The sequence below is a fragment of the Phoenix dactylifera genome, chromosome 4, assembly GCF_051530095.1.
Source record: "Phoenix dactylifera cultivar Ajwa chromosome 4, Ajwa_hap1_PhDact_Kaust_v1.1, whole genome shotgun sequence".
In the NCBI taxonomy this organism is placed as follows: domain Eukaryota; kingdom Viridiplantae; phylum Streptophyta; class Magnoliopsida; order Arecales; family Arecaceae; genus Phoenix; species Phoenix dactylifera.
In genome coordinates this window covers 47,538,536-47,553,422 of record NC_143193.1, presented here as the reverse complement: position 1 = coordinate 47,553,422, position 14,887 = coordinate 47,538,536, and the positions used below count along the sequence as shown (strand labels likewise).

The 14,887-nt window shown below is 36.5% G+C and overlaps 1 protein-coding gene across 2 annotated transcripts; it reads left to right on the top strand.

Moving 5' to 3' along the window:
• Positions 1 to 1,309: 1,309 nt before the first annotated feature.
• Positions 1,310 to 14,107, top strand: LOC103715111 (eukaryotic translation initiation factor 2 subunit gamma-like). 2 transcript variants are annotated; one of them, XM_008802645.6, is made up of 9 exons: positions 1,310 to 1,500; positions 2,129 to 2,263; positions 9,296 to 9,357; positions 10,171 to 10,283; positions 10,373 to 10,475; positions 11,673 to 11,900; positions 11,993 to 12,211; positions 12,635 to 12,895; positions 13,602 to 14,107. In XM_008802645.6, exons 2-9 carry the CDS (start codon positions 2,158 to 2,160, stop codon positions 13,902 to 13,904), a joined length of 1,395 nt encoding a protein of 464 aa, XP_008800867.1. In that variant the 5' UTR covers positions 1,310 to 1,500; positions 2,129 to 2,157; the 3' UTR covers positions 13,905 to 14,107. The 2 variants fall into 2 exon arrangements, with proteins under 2 accessions (XP_008800867.1, XP_088576338.1); XM_088720212.2 differs by lacking the exons at positions 1,310 to 1,500; positions 2,129 to 2,263; positions 9,296 to 9,357 and adding an exon at positions 9,700 to 9,829.
• The last annotated feature ends 780 nt before the right edge of the window (positions 14,108 to 14,887 follow it).

Sequence of the window (14,887 nt, the reverse complement as noted above, 5' to 3'; positions counted from 1 at the left end):
ACTATAATCTAAGCTTTATATTTCCTTTCAAGCATTTTAATACCACCAAAGAGAAGAACTGAAAAATTGACAACTTCAAAATAACCTAGGACCAACAATTTTTTTGGCAATTGTCGGTCAAGCATTGACTATGTTAAAAGAATATGTTATCTTAGTGCCTTTACAAGCATGATCAACATATTTACATTCTAAAGCATATTTCATGCCCCGAGCCCGTGTGGGACAGAGCCTATGAAACAGGATAGAGCTCGATCGGAACATTGATTCAGTTGGCTCCATATATATATATATATATATATATATATATATATATATATATATATATATATATATATATAACTCTCATTTTATTAGTTTCTTTCTGTTATCTTGACAAAATAATTATAGCATTAACTTATTTTTCAAAAATAGAAAAAAAAGTGTTCTAGATTACAAAAAAATGAGAAAAGAAAATACTAAATTTTATTAAAAAATCAACCGTAGTTGCAAGTATAGCTAAAACTATTGTTTACATGGTTCAACTACAAAGAATACAAGTTAATGAATATGGTAATGCATTAGTAGATTTGGCTAGCATCATCCGCTATTACGATGCAACCAAGTTTCAATTTTCATCCATAATCTTTAAGCTTATGTTACTAGTAAAATATAGTCAACGATCCATTTACAATATGTGTACTTATCCTTCAATAAAAATTCATCAACATTGTGTCGGCTCTTAAAGAAGCCAAGGGAACAATATAAATTCATAACTTCTGCATTCATTAGACACAGAATGCGACCATGGTTCATCAACACTTTTCTCGCGGGACAATGCTTACACTTGTCCTGACATGCATCCTAGGCATGCATCTATACCAAAATACTACTATTTATATAGATCAAGGTTTGCCATCTCAGCACCGAATTTCATACCGGTGCCACACTAGCACAATATCGGTACGGTACGGTATGGAGTTTTTTTAGCCTATTGAGTGTCGATACGCTACCTATTTCTTTTATAAAATTTAGGTGGGTGCTGAAGTTATTTTGAGTTCTTTTTGAAATGGCTTGAGCTTAGTTTTTGAATTGGGTTCAAAAAAAATTATGAAAACTGACTTCATCGATGGAGAGCTGGAGTTATTTTGACAAAGTTAATTCCGACAAAGTTCATGTCTTCCTGCAGTTTTTGGGTCAAAGTATGAAGCGGATGCAAAGTTTTTGGTATAAGCTTCATAGTTGCCAAATTTATGCCAAGGTATAGCATTTCAAGTAACACTTCCCCCGTGCCGCTCACGTGCATTTCGCATGTGTCAGTACCAGCCTCTTTATACTCATCCCGCCACACGTGCGATTGCGCGTAACCCAAAAACCCTCGATTCGGCTCCTCTCCGCCCCTCCCCTAATCTCCGCCTGCGACGCCTCCCCACTGCCTCCGATCCTCCGCTCTCTCTTCGGCCGAGAGATCGCCACCGCCCCCCTCCTCCCTTCTCCCGAGGACCGCCCTAGTCTCCGATCTCGGTGAGCTCCCTCCTCCCCCCAATCCCGTTCCCCCATTTCTGCCGTAACCCGGTCGCCGGCGAGAATGTTCTCTCCGGAACCCTGTAACCCTACCCCAACAATTCTCCCAGCATTTCCCAACCCCATCCTTACCCTGGCCTATGCCCCAGTTTCTGTTTGTTCTCTCCCTTTCTATTTTCTTTCTTTTCTTTTAAGTATTGATTCTTGGACCTTCTTCTTGATCTTCTTGGTTTTGCCGTGATGTACATGATTATGAATGTATTTCCTATTTTTATTCAGATTAATGTTCACAAGTCTTAAACTTTGGTTGGTTCTTCATGGAATTAATTTTTTTAGGTGGATAAGGATGAGTAATAAGTGTAGAAGGAGACTGGTTTTACTGTGTATATTGTTCCATCGACTGACAATAATTAACCAAGATTCTGAAGATAGTAGTTTCATTTGCTTTTGTTGTCATCCCATGTAATCTGGTTAAGTTGATGATGCATGCAATTTACTGAATGATACCTTAGAAGTATCATTTGACTTCACAAATTGTCACATTTCAAGATTTAGAGATTATATAAAAACATTTCTGATGCTTCAGAAATGCATATCACTTATGTATATTTCTCTCTTCCCATTTCAGGGTTTGGAGGTACATTACCTGCAGCAAAAATGTCTCGTAAAGGATTAATGGAGCAGGACCTAAGTAAGCTTGATGTGACAAAACTGCATCCACTGTCACCAGAAGTTATTTCACGTCAAGCTACAATTAATATTGGTAAGACTATTATATTTCTGTATGCATTTTTTACTTGATGTCACACAATTAAGTTCTTAAGGAGCTCTGTGTGCATTGTACTTTTAGCTAGATGAAGTTGTTATTCTTCATAGAGACATGCATAATAGGTTTCAGGCCTGAACTTCTCTTACAATGCGAAAAAGTTAATTATTGGTTAATGATAATAATATGTATGCTAAGACTGTGAGAGGATAGATTATTAAAGAGTCATTTTTTTCGCAGAAAAGTAAGAATCTAGATAATGATTCTGAGCATATATGTACAATCACAAAAAAACATATTTTTCTTTGACTTTTATAAATATAAGTATGCTAATTGCTAAGTCAATCCTATGGATTAGATAACAATGAAATATTATAAATGAGAGATAAATAAAACATCTTCTGGCACCAAAGGCGTCACATTCTAATACACAATTCAATGTTGATTTCCTTCTTTAGATGGGGTTTCTGTATTACGCTGATTGCTAAATACATTCATTTTTATTAAACGAAAAGTGTTTCTTTGGTTTTGCTTCTGCAATTTCTGTTAGCTAAATGTGAATTCTATCTTCATAAGATCTTTTCTGAAGAAATATTTTATGACTGCACTTTTTGACTTTTCTGTTTTTCTCTATGAGATAACAATTTCCATTTTAGAGGAGTAGGTTGTGAACAAGATCCAATACCAAAATAGGACGTAGTCGATTCTCAGTTAGTGGATGTTTTTTTTTTTCTTCTTCTATACTCGTACTTGATAAAACCAAACAGTGCTTAAGGTGGCAGCTACAAAAGAAAATTTTGGTGAGTAGGTAGAGATAACCAAACATGTAAAGATTGTAGAAAAAGGTGGGTGCTTGATCTGTGCGGTTCTGGGTGGGGATGTCTTTGGTCTCAGTAGGCTGCAAGTTGCATATTTGGACTGAGAATGACCATTATGGACGATTTTGTTTATAATATGTTATTTTGTTTATAGTTACTTTTTTTTTACCTTATTTTTCAGCTCAGCTTATCTCATTCATTTTACGCTATACCTTGATAAAAAAAAATAAATTACGTTTTTCAATCTTCTCCCTTTGTTATGAATGTCCCTTTTCATTTTCTTCTCTCTCCTCTTTTTGATTGTTGTGATCTTTGCCATCTTGAAAGGTGTCTAATACTGTGATAAACTGAGGTCTTGGTTTACCTTGGCCAAGATAGGTAACTCAGAAAAAGGGAAAGAATCGAGATTTCTGAGATTTCAGTAGAGTATCAAGATTTCCAAAGTCGTGGTTAATAAACTTGAACTTCCATATCAAGACAGTTACTTGGATATTTAATAACTAAAACATTAACTTAATATTCTAAATGCATATTAAGAAATGTCGGCTGATATTTTGATATTATATGGTCTGATATAATATTGGCTGAGTTATAAGTTATATCCATGTATATACTGGCTGAGATTAAAACCTGACTCATTCAACCATCCACAGCAATGGGCAATTTTTGGTGCACCACCAGAATATCTACTTTACTATCGAACCTTTGGTAAACTAAAGTTACCAATGTTAACGGCCTTGGAGCTAGGGATTACCTATCTGGGTATTATATCTCTAAGTGAATTCAAGAGGCTTATGTGATATCAATAGCACAGCAGCATAAGAATTATAATTACCATAGGGAAACTACCATTCAAACTAAATGTAACTGGACCTGTAAATCAGAGAACTTTTAATTTGTAGAGATCAAGGAATTGGTTCATTGAATTGATATTTCAACATGTCTATCAATAAAGTAAATGAGCGAGCAGTTATTTAAAAACCATTGTTGACTGTGGCTTGTTATATGGTTTGGTGAAAGATATGGTGAAGTAGAAATTCGAAAACAATTTAGAAGATTATCATGTAGACTGAGGAGGTCTGTGGTGCCTTTTGAATTGAAATTAGTGAACGAGGATGATTCTTATTAGTTTGGATAGCAAACATTCTGAATGGTTTCTTTTCACTCTCTTTGTTTCTCTTTTTTTTTTCATAATAAAATTGAGTCTTTTTCCCCTTTTTCTATCACATTGAATTAGCCCCCTCCTCCCCCACCCCGGGGATGGAAAAATGCCTCTATATTTCTCTTGTATCAAAATATCTCCTTTCCTCTCTACGATAACATTATCTACAATGGTCCACTGCTGGACCATTACCAGTGCTTTTTTAATTTGCTAAAGTAATTTCGGACTAAGGTTTGATTCCTGGATTCAATGGTTTTCTTAGTTGAGGGGTTAAGGATATTAACAGAAATAAATTGCATTTTGGACAAGAGTGTCTTGTTTTTTTGGCCAAAAAATTCGACTGTAGAAACTCACAGACTACTAGAAGGAAAGCCGGAATTGTATAAAATACACAATTATAATTTTTCACTGGAGAGCTGTTGATTATCTACCAACTTTTTTGGAAACATGTACGAATGATTTTGATGCAAAAAAGAGTTTTAAGAAAATAATCAACAGACTTATATTGATAAATCCAAAGACTTAATTTATCTCTTTTAGCCTCAGGTCACTTGGTCCAATCATATGCAACTCATACATATTCACGGTTTTATTTGATTCAGCCGAACTTGGTGCATATTTTGTTAGAAATGGTTGAATCTGTATTATCTTTACCTCGCTCTGGATGTAACGTCTGATTGCTTAGTTGTGAAAATGCTTTGTGTTATTCTTTGAACTATTATCAATGCTGTCACTCTTAAGGATCACATTGTGGAAAGTGTTATTTATATTTATAGGCATTCCTTTTCTAACTGAATTCAAGGAGGATAAAATGTTGACAATGTGTGAAATGGTATTCTTTCCAATATTCTGTTAAAAACTTTAGGAGGTTTCCTAAATTTAAAGGTATAAAATCACAGGATCTTTAAAGACATTTATCCTAAAGATCGTTTAGCAACTCTTGCTGTTTTAATCTTTCTAGATCTGTCTAACACTGCGATTCTAACTATTTTCACATTAGTAGAAGAAACAGTCATTCAACAAAATACATGTTACAGTATTATTTTCAAGTGATTTGATTTTTTGTCTAAACTTGACTTTTGGCTGTTCTATACATCCTTACTCCAAGACTTTTAAGTTGTTCCAAGGTGAATTAATTTAAAAAATATTAGATTTTTTTACTTCATTTGGAAATAGGAATTCTCTACAACTCTACAGTAATCTAAGTCTCATCAAAGTAAATTATCTGTTATCTTTTCGGGCATGTATCACTTTAAGTTAGTTTCATCATTGGAAAACAATAATCTACCTGTATATTGATAGTTTCTTATCAGTCTATTATTCATATACATTTTTTTGCTATTTAGTTTAGATGCCTGGATCCTGGCTTATTTGGAGGACAAATTTAAAACAATTACTTGATCTTATTGTCAGGCTCGTTGATGTTCTAATAGAAAAAAAAATTGTCTTTCGATTGTCTACAACCAAATCGACTAATAAGTAGGGATGATGAAAATTGATCCAACCTGAAAATCTGACCTGACTCAACCCTGCTTGGCTGGGCATTAGTTATTGTTGTTTAGTTTGTGTTGGCTACGGGTCAAACTTTTAATTTGAACTTTAAATGGTTAGGAATGGGTTAGAGCTTGGATCCAGCCTGCATCCTAAGGGTAAGGTAGGGTAGGGTTTTATTTGGGTGGTCAGCTTATTCTGCATGTATCATGACCTTGGGTTAAGGATTCAAAGAGTTGTTCAATTCACAATGAATTGAGTCACAGAGATTTGCAAGGGTTTGGTCAAGCATATTGGATTAGGTTAAGGCATGGATCATGCGGTAGATTGCATTAAGGGCCAACTTGGTTAGGTTGGGATATTGGGGTCAACCTGTGGGCAGGGAATGGGTTGAAGAACCTCATTCTGATGTCAGGATTGGTCAGGTGCGGGTCAAGGTTCCATATATTATTGTACCAACTTGACCCAACATGACCTTAAAGAGTATTAAATTCACGGTGTATTACGCCATCAACTTGCAAATTGGCACCACATGGTAATTTATATGGTATAATATTGCATTGTTTATTAGCAAAGGGTTCGAGGTCTGTCTTACCTATTTTCTTTATTCCTTGTATAGAAGTTGGATAACATGCTCCATCTTCTAGCAAGTCAGGCAGTTGCTTAATAATGACAACAATTAATTGAAATGTGAATCTAGAGATTGCATTTTGCTCTAAATGACAATTTTTAATGATAAGTAGAGCGATCATTTGGTTTTGATGTACAAAGCAAGAAGAATTATAGAAAACAACTGGTCATATATATGTTTATGGAAATCTTATTTCACATATTAGGTTTTGTTTAATATAATATAGATTCATGTTGTACAAGGCAATCTGGAGATATTCCTTTCGCTCTAAAAGTTCAGAGGGAGAAACTCCATGGAAAATTTAATTGGTTGCTGCACTCTTAGCATGTATTGGCTGCTCCTCATTTTGGGTCCGCTTGGGCTATCTAAGCTAATTTTGTGCCATCTTGCCTTGTACGCTGCCTTGAGCAAAGGTTTCAATGCTTCTCTACATCCTTTCCGAAGACCTTGATCCTTTCTTAGCTTTGGCCATTGTTAACCTGTCACAATATCTCTTGCCAAGTATTTCCCATGTTCCTTGCTAATGTTTTAGAGGGTCGGGCAGGTCAACTTACCTGACTCACCACCAAAGTCTCTACTGGGTTGGATCAGAGTCACCAGACCTAATGGGTCGTACAATGAACTGTTGGGCCGGTCCAGACTGAATTAGTGGTTCCCAACAACTAGTTGAACCATTGCTCAAATAAAAAAAAATTAAAGAAAGAGAAAGGGAAAGTATTGGATCGGTTGGTGCCTTGGGAGAGGCATCCTTTTCTTCTCACCATCGTGCTACCATTTGTCACCTTGGCTGCAATCGAGGCTTTGTATTGCCACTGATTTTCATTGTTCACCACATCCAAGATCTCCTGTCCACTGTCCACTATTGGTATGGGTGGACCAAGGTTGGATTATCTGGCGCAATGGAATGGAGGAGTTGCAAGAGGTTTTGGCATGGTGATATTTGGTAAAATTGAAGGTGATGGCTGGATTCAGAGGGGCTAAATCTACTGGATTTCTAGGTGAGATAGTCAGATATGGCAGGTTTCGAGGTCAGGTGACTTGATCTGATGGGTTTCCAGGCGAGTTTGCCTGATCAGTGAGAATTGAGACCCAGCAGTGAAATTGGTGAGAACCAAGGCAGCACGGTGTTCCCAATGGGGATCAAGATGAGAGAGGAGAGAGATGGACATCAGATCAGAATTGAGTTGAGGCGGCATGGTGAGGCAAGCACTGCTTCATATTCTCCTTCCAAAGAGAAGTCGAGAAGGAAGTTTGGAGACATGGAGATATTTTCGGAAAGATGGGCGAACTAGGTGTTAGGGTTTTTTGAGAAGTGGGATTTTATAGTGGGCCGATTGAACCATGTATAACCCATGGCTGAATTGACAACTGGTGACCCAAACATTATTGCAAATTGACCAAGTCACTAGTTTCTGAACATTGGTCGTCTCAACCTTAGAGCAATGCCAAATAGTGCTCTAGATCCAAGTTCAAGGAGGTTTATGCGGCATGGTTTTTTGTTTGCCATGAGCTATAGCTTGTGAACAATGAGGATTTTGGTATATCATTCTCATGGTCTTTAGCCCAATGGATGATCAAAAATAGTTAGAGAAGAGGTAATTATCTCATCGTGTAGGATGTCAATAAGCTCCACACATGAACCCTTTCCTAATGTTCTATTGTAGTTTATGGTGTCTTAAGTACATTGTGTTGGGCTTTGTGTCCCAAAGTGGTGTTCCCTGGTATGGGCAGTGTTAATGGTCAATAAGGCTGCAGGTGGATTGGATTGACCCGCTTCCAATCTGGAATCCATCTGAAATTAATCCAGTCCAGCCTGAATTGAAGTTATTTGGTTTAGGCTTGGATTCGAAAACATGGCCTATTTCAGATATGGATGGGATTTGGATCCTTAAATTCCTAATCTGAACTCCGATCTGACCCGAATTGATTCAAAACTAGTATACTGTATATTTCAAAACCCTCTTGAATATAAGACATTAGTCTTCTTCTCATGATACAATGTCAATAATTTATGTTGTTGTTTACAATTTTGCTGGTTATCAATCAGATCCTATACATAATATGTTTTTAATATTGTTTATATGTTGCTTACTATTTTTATGGCATAATATGTTTATAATATAATTAGATAGTCAATTCATATATGTTTATTATCATTTGTGTTTGGATTATTTTTGTCCCACTTTGATCCGAAAAATCCTGTGGATTGATAAAATTAATATTAAATCTGATCCGATCCAACCCGATTAGATTGATTTTGTGGGCCCACCTTTTGCTGGTCAATGAGCCCACCCTTTGAGAGCAGCTGGGCCCAATGAAGCCGAGGTGGTGAGCGAGGCCCACAAGAGTACCCCACATCTTATTGAGATGTTTCATAATACCAAAAATAAATATCAGCTCAACTTTTTTACCTGCTTCCTAAGATTATACATCAGTAGGCAGTATGCCAGTATTCAAAAATTCATGCTGTAATTAAACATTATGCTCGTAATCATGGATCTATTGCTTAAAGTTTCTTTGTGTCCTAGCTGTAATATGATTGGAGAAAGGTCCAAAAGCTTAAATTGAGATTTAATCTCTCTGTTTGGTCCAATTCAAGCATTATTTCATTTGTACCAACATTGGTACCTAAAAAAAGTGGATATCTATTTGCTAGAATTTCTATCAAAACATATTCTCTTCATCCAAATTTTCTTTTGAGATATTTACTGTTTTATATCTTTCATATATATATTTTTTAGTTAGATCCTGAAAAACTGTTGAATGCCTCTTTGAAAATTATAGCTTACATCTTTCATATAATTCTTCTCTCTGTGTGTGTGTGCACGCGTGCGCAACACTTGCGCTTGCAAATCCATGTTCACTATTTTAGCATAGTTAATATTATGATTTGCCTGATTTGATTCTTGTTTATATTAAATGCTTAGGTACCATTGGTCATGTGGCCCATGGAAAGTCAACTGTTGTAAAAGCTATTTCTGGTGTTCAGGTATTATGCTCACTCATTTTTATTTGACTTAACTGTTGTAAAAGTTATTTTTGGTGTTCAGTTATTATTTGCACTCATTTTATTCCTCTTTCCCCTCTGGCAAATAGTTTAGTTTTGCTTTTAATTTGAGCATGTCCGTGATTGTGGTATTGAGAAGTATGTTAGAAGTGGTTTCCTCAAATTAAAAAAAATCAATTAACATTTGAAAAAGATGCTGATTTAATTCCTTCAGGGATTCCCTGCCAAACTCAGTAATTTATTCTATAGTCAACTTACATTCTATACAGTGACCTATGATTGATTTGTAAACTTCTTTCTGTAACTTGTATGATCACCGGGCAGTTTCTTGACCTTTGTTTCTTTGTCGTATCTGCATCCTTTGTGACCTATATGTGGTCAAAGCACGGAAACAGCCTCTCTGCGGGGGTAAGGCTGCCTACGTCTGACCGTTCCCAAACCCTGCCAATGACAGGTGCCCGACCCTTTTTATGTGCATCCTTTGTTTTCAGATTTATACTAACCATATCAGAGTGGATTTCAATGTTTTTGTTCCGATTGACTACATTGAGAGAGAAGTGAGTGGATGATATCTAAGCATGTGCAATCAGAATTTCAGGAGCCTAGGTAAAAAGAGAGGCTCAGGTTTGTGTAGAAGGGTTGGAAACAAAGAGTGCCAAAAACTCAATGTCATTGAACACCAAAGGAATCAAAACTAATAATAAGATACACTAAATAGAGTAGTTTTATGTTCATTTTTAACCATCTTCCTCTGCTTCCATATGCTGCTGATCCAGCCCTCTTATATGTCTGCAGACTGTTCGCTTTAAGAATGAGTTGGAGAGAAATATCACTATCAAGCTCGGATATGCTAATGCAAAAATATATAAATGTGAAGATGATAGATGCCCACGACCAATGTGCTACAGGTATGATTTTCAGTGAGGAGTTGAGGACAAATATTTATTGTTTGCATTTATGCTTATTACTTTATGCTGATGACTTATGTTGTTCACAGGGCTTATGGAAGCGGAAAGGAAGACAGCCCTCTATGTGATGTGCCGGGATTTGAGAACACCAGGATGAAACTCCTAAGGCATGTCTCGTTTGTAGACTGCCCGGTAAGATGGCATATCTTTAGACCTTTAACTTTTGTTGCAAGACCATTAGACCTGGTTTGAATTGTCTTGATAGTTCATACTAAATAGAAGGATTTGGAGGACTAAGATCTGTTGGTATTAGCACATGTAGTTAATTCAAGCCTGTCAAATGCCAAGGCTTTAAGACCATCCTTGTAGGGAAGTGTAGAATCGCTTTGTCAAGATGCCTCCAAGATTATTTCATACACAAAGAAATTACACAATTTTGTTGAATAATTTTTGTATCAAAGTATAAGAAGGATAATTTTGAAAGAGGTTTAAGCACTGCACAATCAATCACAGCTAAAGTTCTATAGGTTTTGAGATGATTCTGGAAACACTAAAAAATAGCAAAACTTGGCTGGAAGTCTTCTTGACCGTAAGGTGAGAGAGCTGTTGAAATTATTAGTTATATAATCAAATCTGGGAAAAAGTTGTGTGATTCCCACCAAAATAAGCATATAAATGTGGTTTATTGCTTATGTATTGGCTCTATTAGCCTTTAAATTTTAATATGCTGCTTTTATCAAAAAAAAGAAGAAACAATCCAAAGAGCTGTTCTTGTTAAACCCAGCTGATATATCAAAATCAGCCAAACATCCATAGCCCTATTCACACTGGTTACATGACATATGTCCACGACATCTTCTTTGCTTTGTTCTTCATATAAGCATCTACCTTTTGTATCTCTAAACATTTGAAATAGTCTGACAAGCTTATTAAGTTATATCATTATCAAAGGCTCCATTACGTGATAATCACAAAGATAAACCGTACTTTGTTTGAACATTTTCAATGAAACTTAACCGCAATTACTTTTTTCTTTTCTGAAAACCTGGTGATTGCCATTTTGACTTAGAAGCTGTGCTCGATATCTGGTCTCCTTTTGTTGGGAAAATGTCTTGATGATGATCTTTCATGCAGTTATTCACCATGTTATTTTGTATTCGTTGCAGAGTTATCATAAATGTCACAAGTGGAGAAATCTTCTATAAATGGGACTTCTACTGCTTTTCTTTTTTTTAATATGTTGTTTCCACTCATCGCCATGCAAGACTATGGCACCTATCTTTGGTGTCAGCATACTATGAAATGCAATTCCTTCTTGTTTACCTTCTAAATTTATGAGCATTCACTTTTGTTATGTCAATGCTTCTGATTTCTCTGTTTTCTTATTAGGGACATGATATTCTTATGGCTACAATGCTTAATGGAGCTGCAATCATGGATGGAGCATTGCTTTTGATTGCTGGAAATGAAAGCTGCCCCCAGCCTCAGACTTCTGAGCATCTGGCTGCTGTTGAAATCATGCGACTTCAGCATATTATTATTCTACAGAACAAGATTGATCTTATTCAGGAAAGTGTGGCAATTAATCAGCATGAAGCAATCCAGAAATTTATTCAGGTCAGTAACTTTCAAGCCACACTCCACCCTGTTCTCCAGTATTTCTTTTTGCAATCTACTTGTTGTCATTAGTTCTTGAATGGTCCATGCAGGGCACAATTGCTGATGGGGCACCTGTTGTACCAATCTCTGCTCAGTTGAAGTATAACATTGACGTTGTTGCCGAGTATATTGTTAACAAAATCCCTATTCCAGAGAGAAACTTTACTTCACCACCAAACATGATAGTCATTCGTTCTTTTGATGTGAATAAGCCTGGTTCAGAGGTTGATGAGATAAAAGGTGGTGTTGCAGGTGGAAGTATCCTTAGGGTATGCAGCTCCTCATTCAGAAATTTTAACATCATTAGCTATAAGCTTTGATAGTTATTATTCAGATTTCTCTTTACCATTTACTAACTACCATATATGAATTCTACACAGTTCTGCTTCTGTAGGAACTTGGGTCCTCTGGATATTTGTTTGTCATGTAGAAGCTGCTCTGATAATCACTGTCATGCATTTTAGTAGCCACATCTTGTTTTATGTTCCATGCAGCATTTTTACCAGACAAATTTGCTACATGTTGTTTGCTGTTAACATGTTATAATTTACTATCTCTTAATGAAAGGATTCAATTAGCTGACACCATATTTGGTGGGAAATGCTTGGATGATGATGACGTTAAATTTTTATAGCTACTTTTCCATGTGACTCTATGCTTTGTTATTATATATAGAGTAACCTTTTTTTCAGGGAGTTTTGAAGGTGAACCAGTATATTGAAGTCCGTCCAGGTATTGTTATCAAAGATGAGAGTGGCAACATCAAATGCACTCCAATATATTCAAGGATAGTTTCACTTTATGCTGAGCAAAATGAGCTCCAATTTGCTGTACCTGGGGGGCTCATTGGAGTAGGCACTACAATGGACCCTACGCTAACACGTGCTGACAGGCTGGTGGGTCAGGTTCTTGGGGAAGTTGGAACTCTGCCTGATGTTTTTGTGGAGCTTGAGGTTTGCCAATCTTCTGAATGCCTCTTCCATCCCTGAATTAATGATGCTGAATAGAGTGATATTAGTTGTATTATTTTTTAAAAGAAAAATTATCAGAACTTAAGATGGTTGACAGAAACATAAATCCTAAAACTAATGCTGAACTGATTTGTGTCAGTTAAATGGATCAAGGATTATCCATCTAAGCCGAAAAACAATTTGTAATTGGTCAAGGTTCGCTATCTTGATACTACACTACCACAGTGTTAGTACGGTATATTATGGATTTTTTTTGGCGTACTGAGTAACGCCACTACGAACCGATATGGTAAAGTACGTCCCGTACTATCCGGTTCGGGCTGGTATGGCGTACCTCGTAATTGGTACTCAGGCATGATTTTATGCCTCTCTTGTTGGCTGATTGCTTGCCAAGATGATTTTGAGTGAGGGTGAAATTTAGAGGGTTGATTAACTGCGAGGAGACTACTTCATATTATTTGAGTACACAATTTAAACTCAGGAAAATCATGCAGATAAAGGAATATTTCAATGTTTGATCTGTCTTCATCTGTTAAGCACAGACTAACTGAAGGGCCAATTGCAAGCGGAAGCCAGAGGCAACAAACCTAGATATGAATGGAATCATATCGTATTCAGGGTTTATATGCTTACTATTTGCTTTCAGCCATGACTGTTTTTCTGACACGTACGTTTGTTGATTTTATAGGTGAACTTTTTCCTTCTCCGGAGGCTTTTAGGGGTAAGGACAAAGGGCACAGAGAAACAAGGGAAGGTATCAAAGCTTGCAAAGGGTGAGATCCTGATGTTGAACATTGGATCTATGTCAACTGGGGCGCGAGTGATTGCTGTGAAGAATGATCTAGCTAAGCTGCAGCTCACTGCACCAGTGTGCACAAGCAAAGGTGAGAAGGTTGCTCTCAGCCGGCGGGTTGAGAAGCATTGGCGTCTTATTGGGTGGGGCCAGATCCAGGCTGGTGTAACTCTTGATGTCCCACCATGCCCTTTCTAAACCAAAGGATTCTGTAACGCAAAAAATAGAGCAATACTTAAGAGATCTGTGAGAGATCATGTGGGAGGGTAGGCAGCTTCTAGGAACAGTTTTTGTGAGATGGAGAAGAAAACATGAAAGTTACGAAGTTTTGTTGCTTTTGTGTTTCAAAAATTTATCTGAAGACCGGAGAGTATTTTTCAGTAATATCAGATTTTCAGCAATATGAGGCTTAACAGTGATGATATCTGAAATCATAACAAATGTGCCTTTTCCTTTGAACGATTTAAATCGTGTTGTTGCTAGTGTTTCAAGAATTTACCTGAAGCCTGGAGAGTTTTTCAGTAATTTCAGACTCAACTAAATTGATATCTTGAATCATGGTGGATGCGCTTTTTCCTTCAAGGATGCAAACCAATATCTGTTGTTGCTTCTAGAACTGTTTCCAGTGCACTGCTGAAGCTCGGAAATTTAGGATGTAATTGGTTCACAAGCAGCATAGAAATGGGAGTGATTGGAATGTCAATTGGAATGATCATAATTTCAGATGTATTTGGTTCGTGATTGAAATAATGTTGAAAATCAATTAATAAAAAAATATTTTTAAAAATTTAATGAAACAGAGGTATTTTTGAAAAAATTAATTTTTTTTAGATAGTAAATTTGGTGAAATACTGAAAGAAGAGCCGGAATTAAGCTTTGAGAGATTGAGATTTCTTCGACAATTGTAGTGGAAGTCACTCATTCTCGTGATCCTAACTCTCCCCAACTATATTCTTAAGTTGCACGGAGACGGAGACATGGCAGATGGGACAACTCATATCGGTTTAACTCATATCGCTGCATGTAAAATTGAACTACCTATAATACTACAGTGCTTCGATGGTGTTGGGTTAACGATACATTAGAAAGCATCGAGGTGAAATTAATCCTACAGTCCAAAAGAAAACTTGTTAAACGATTAATATAAACTCAGAGAAACTATTGTTTAACAACCATTACAG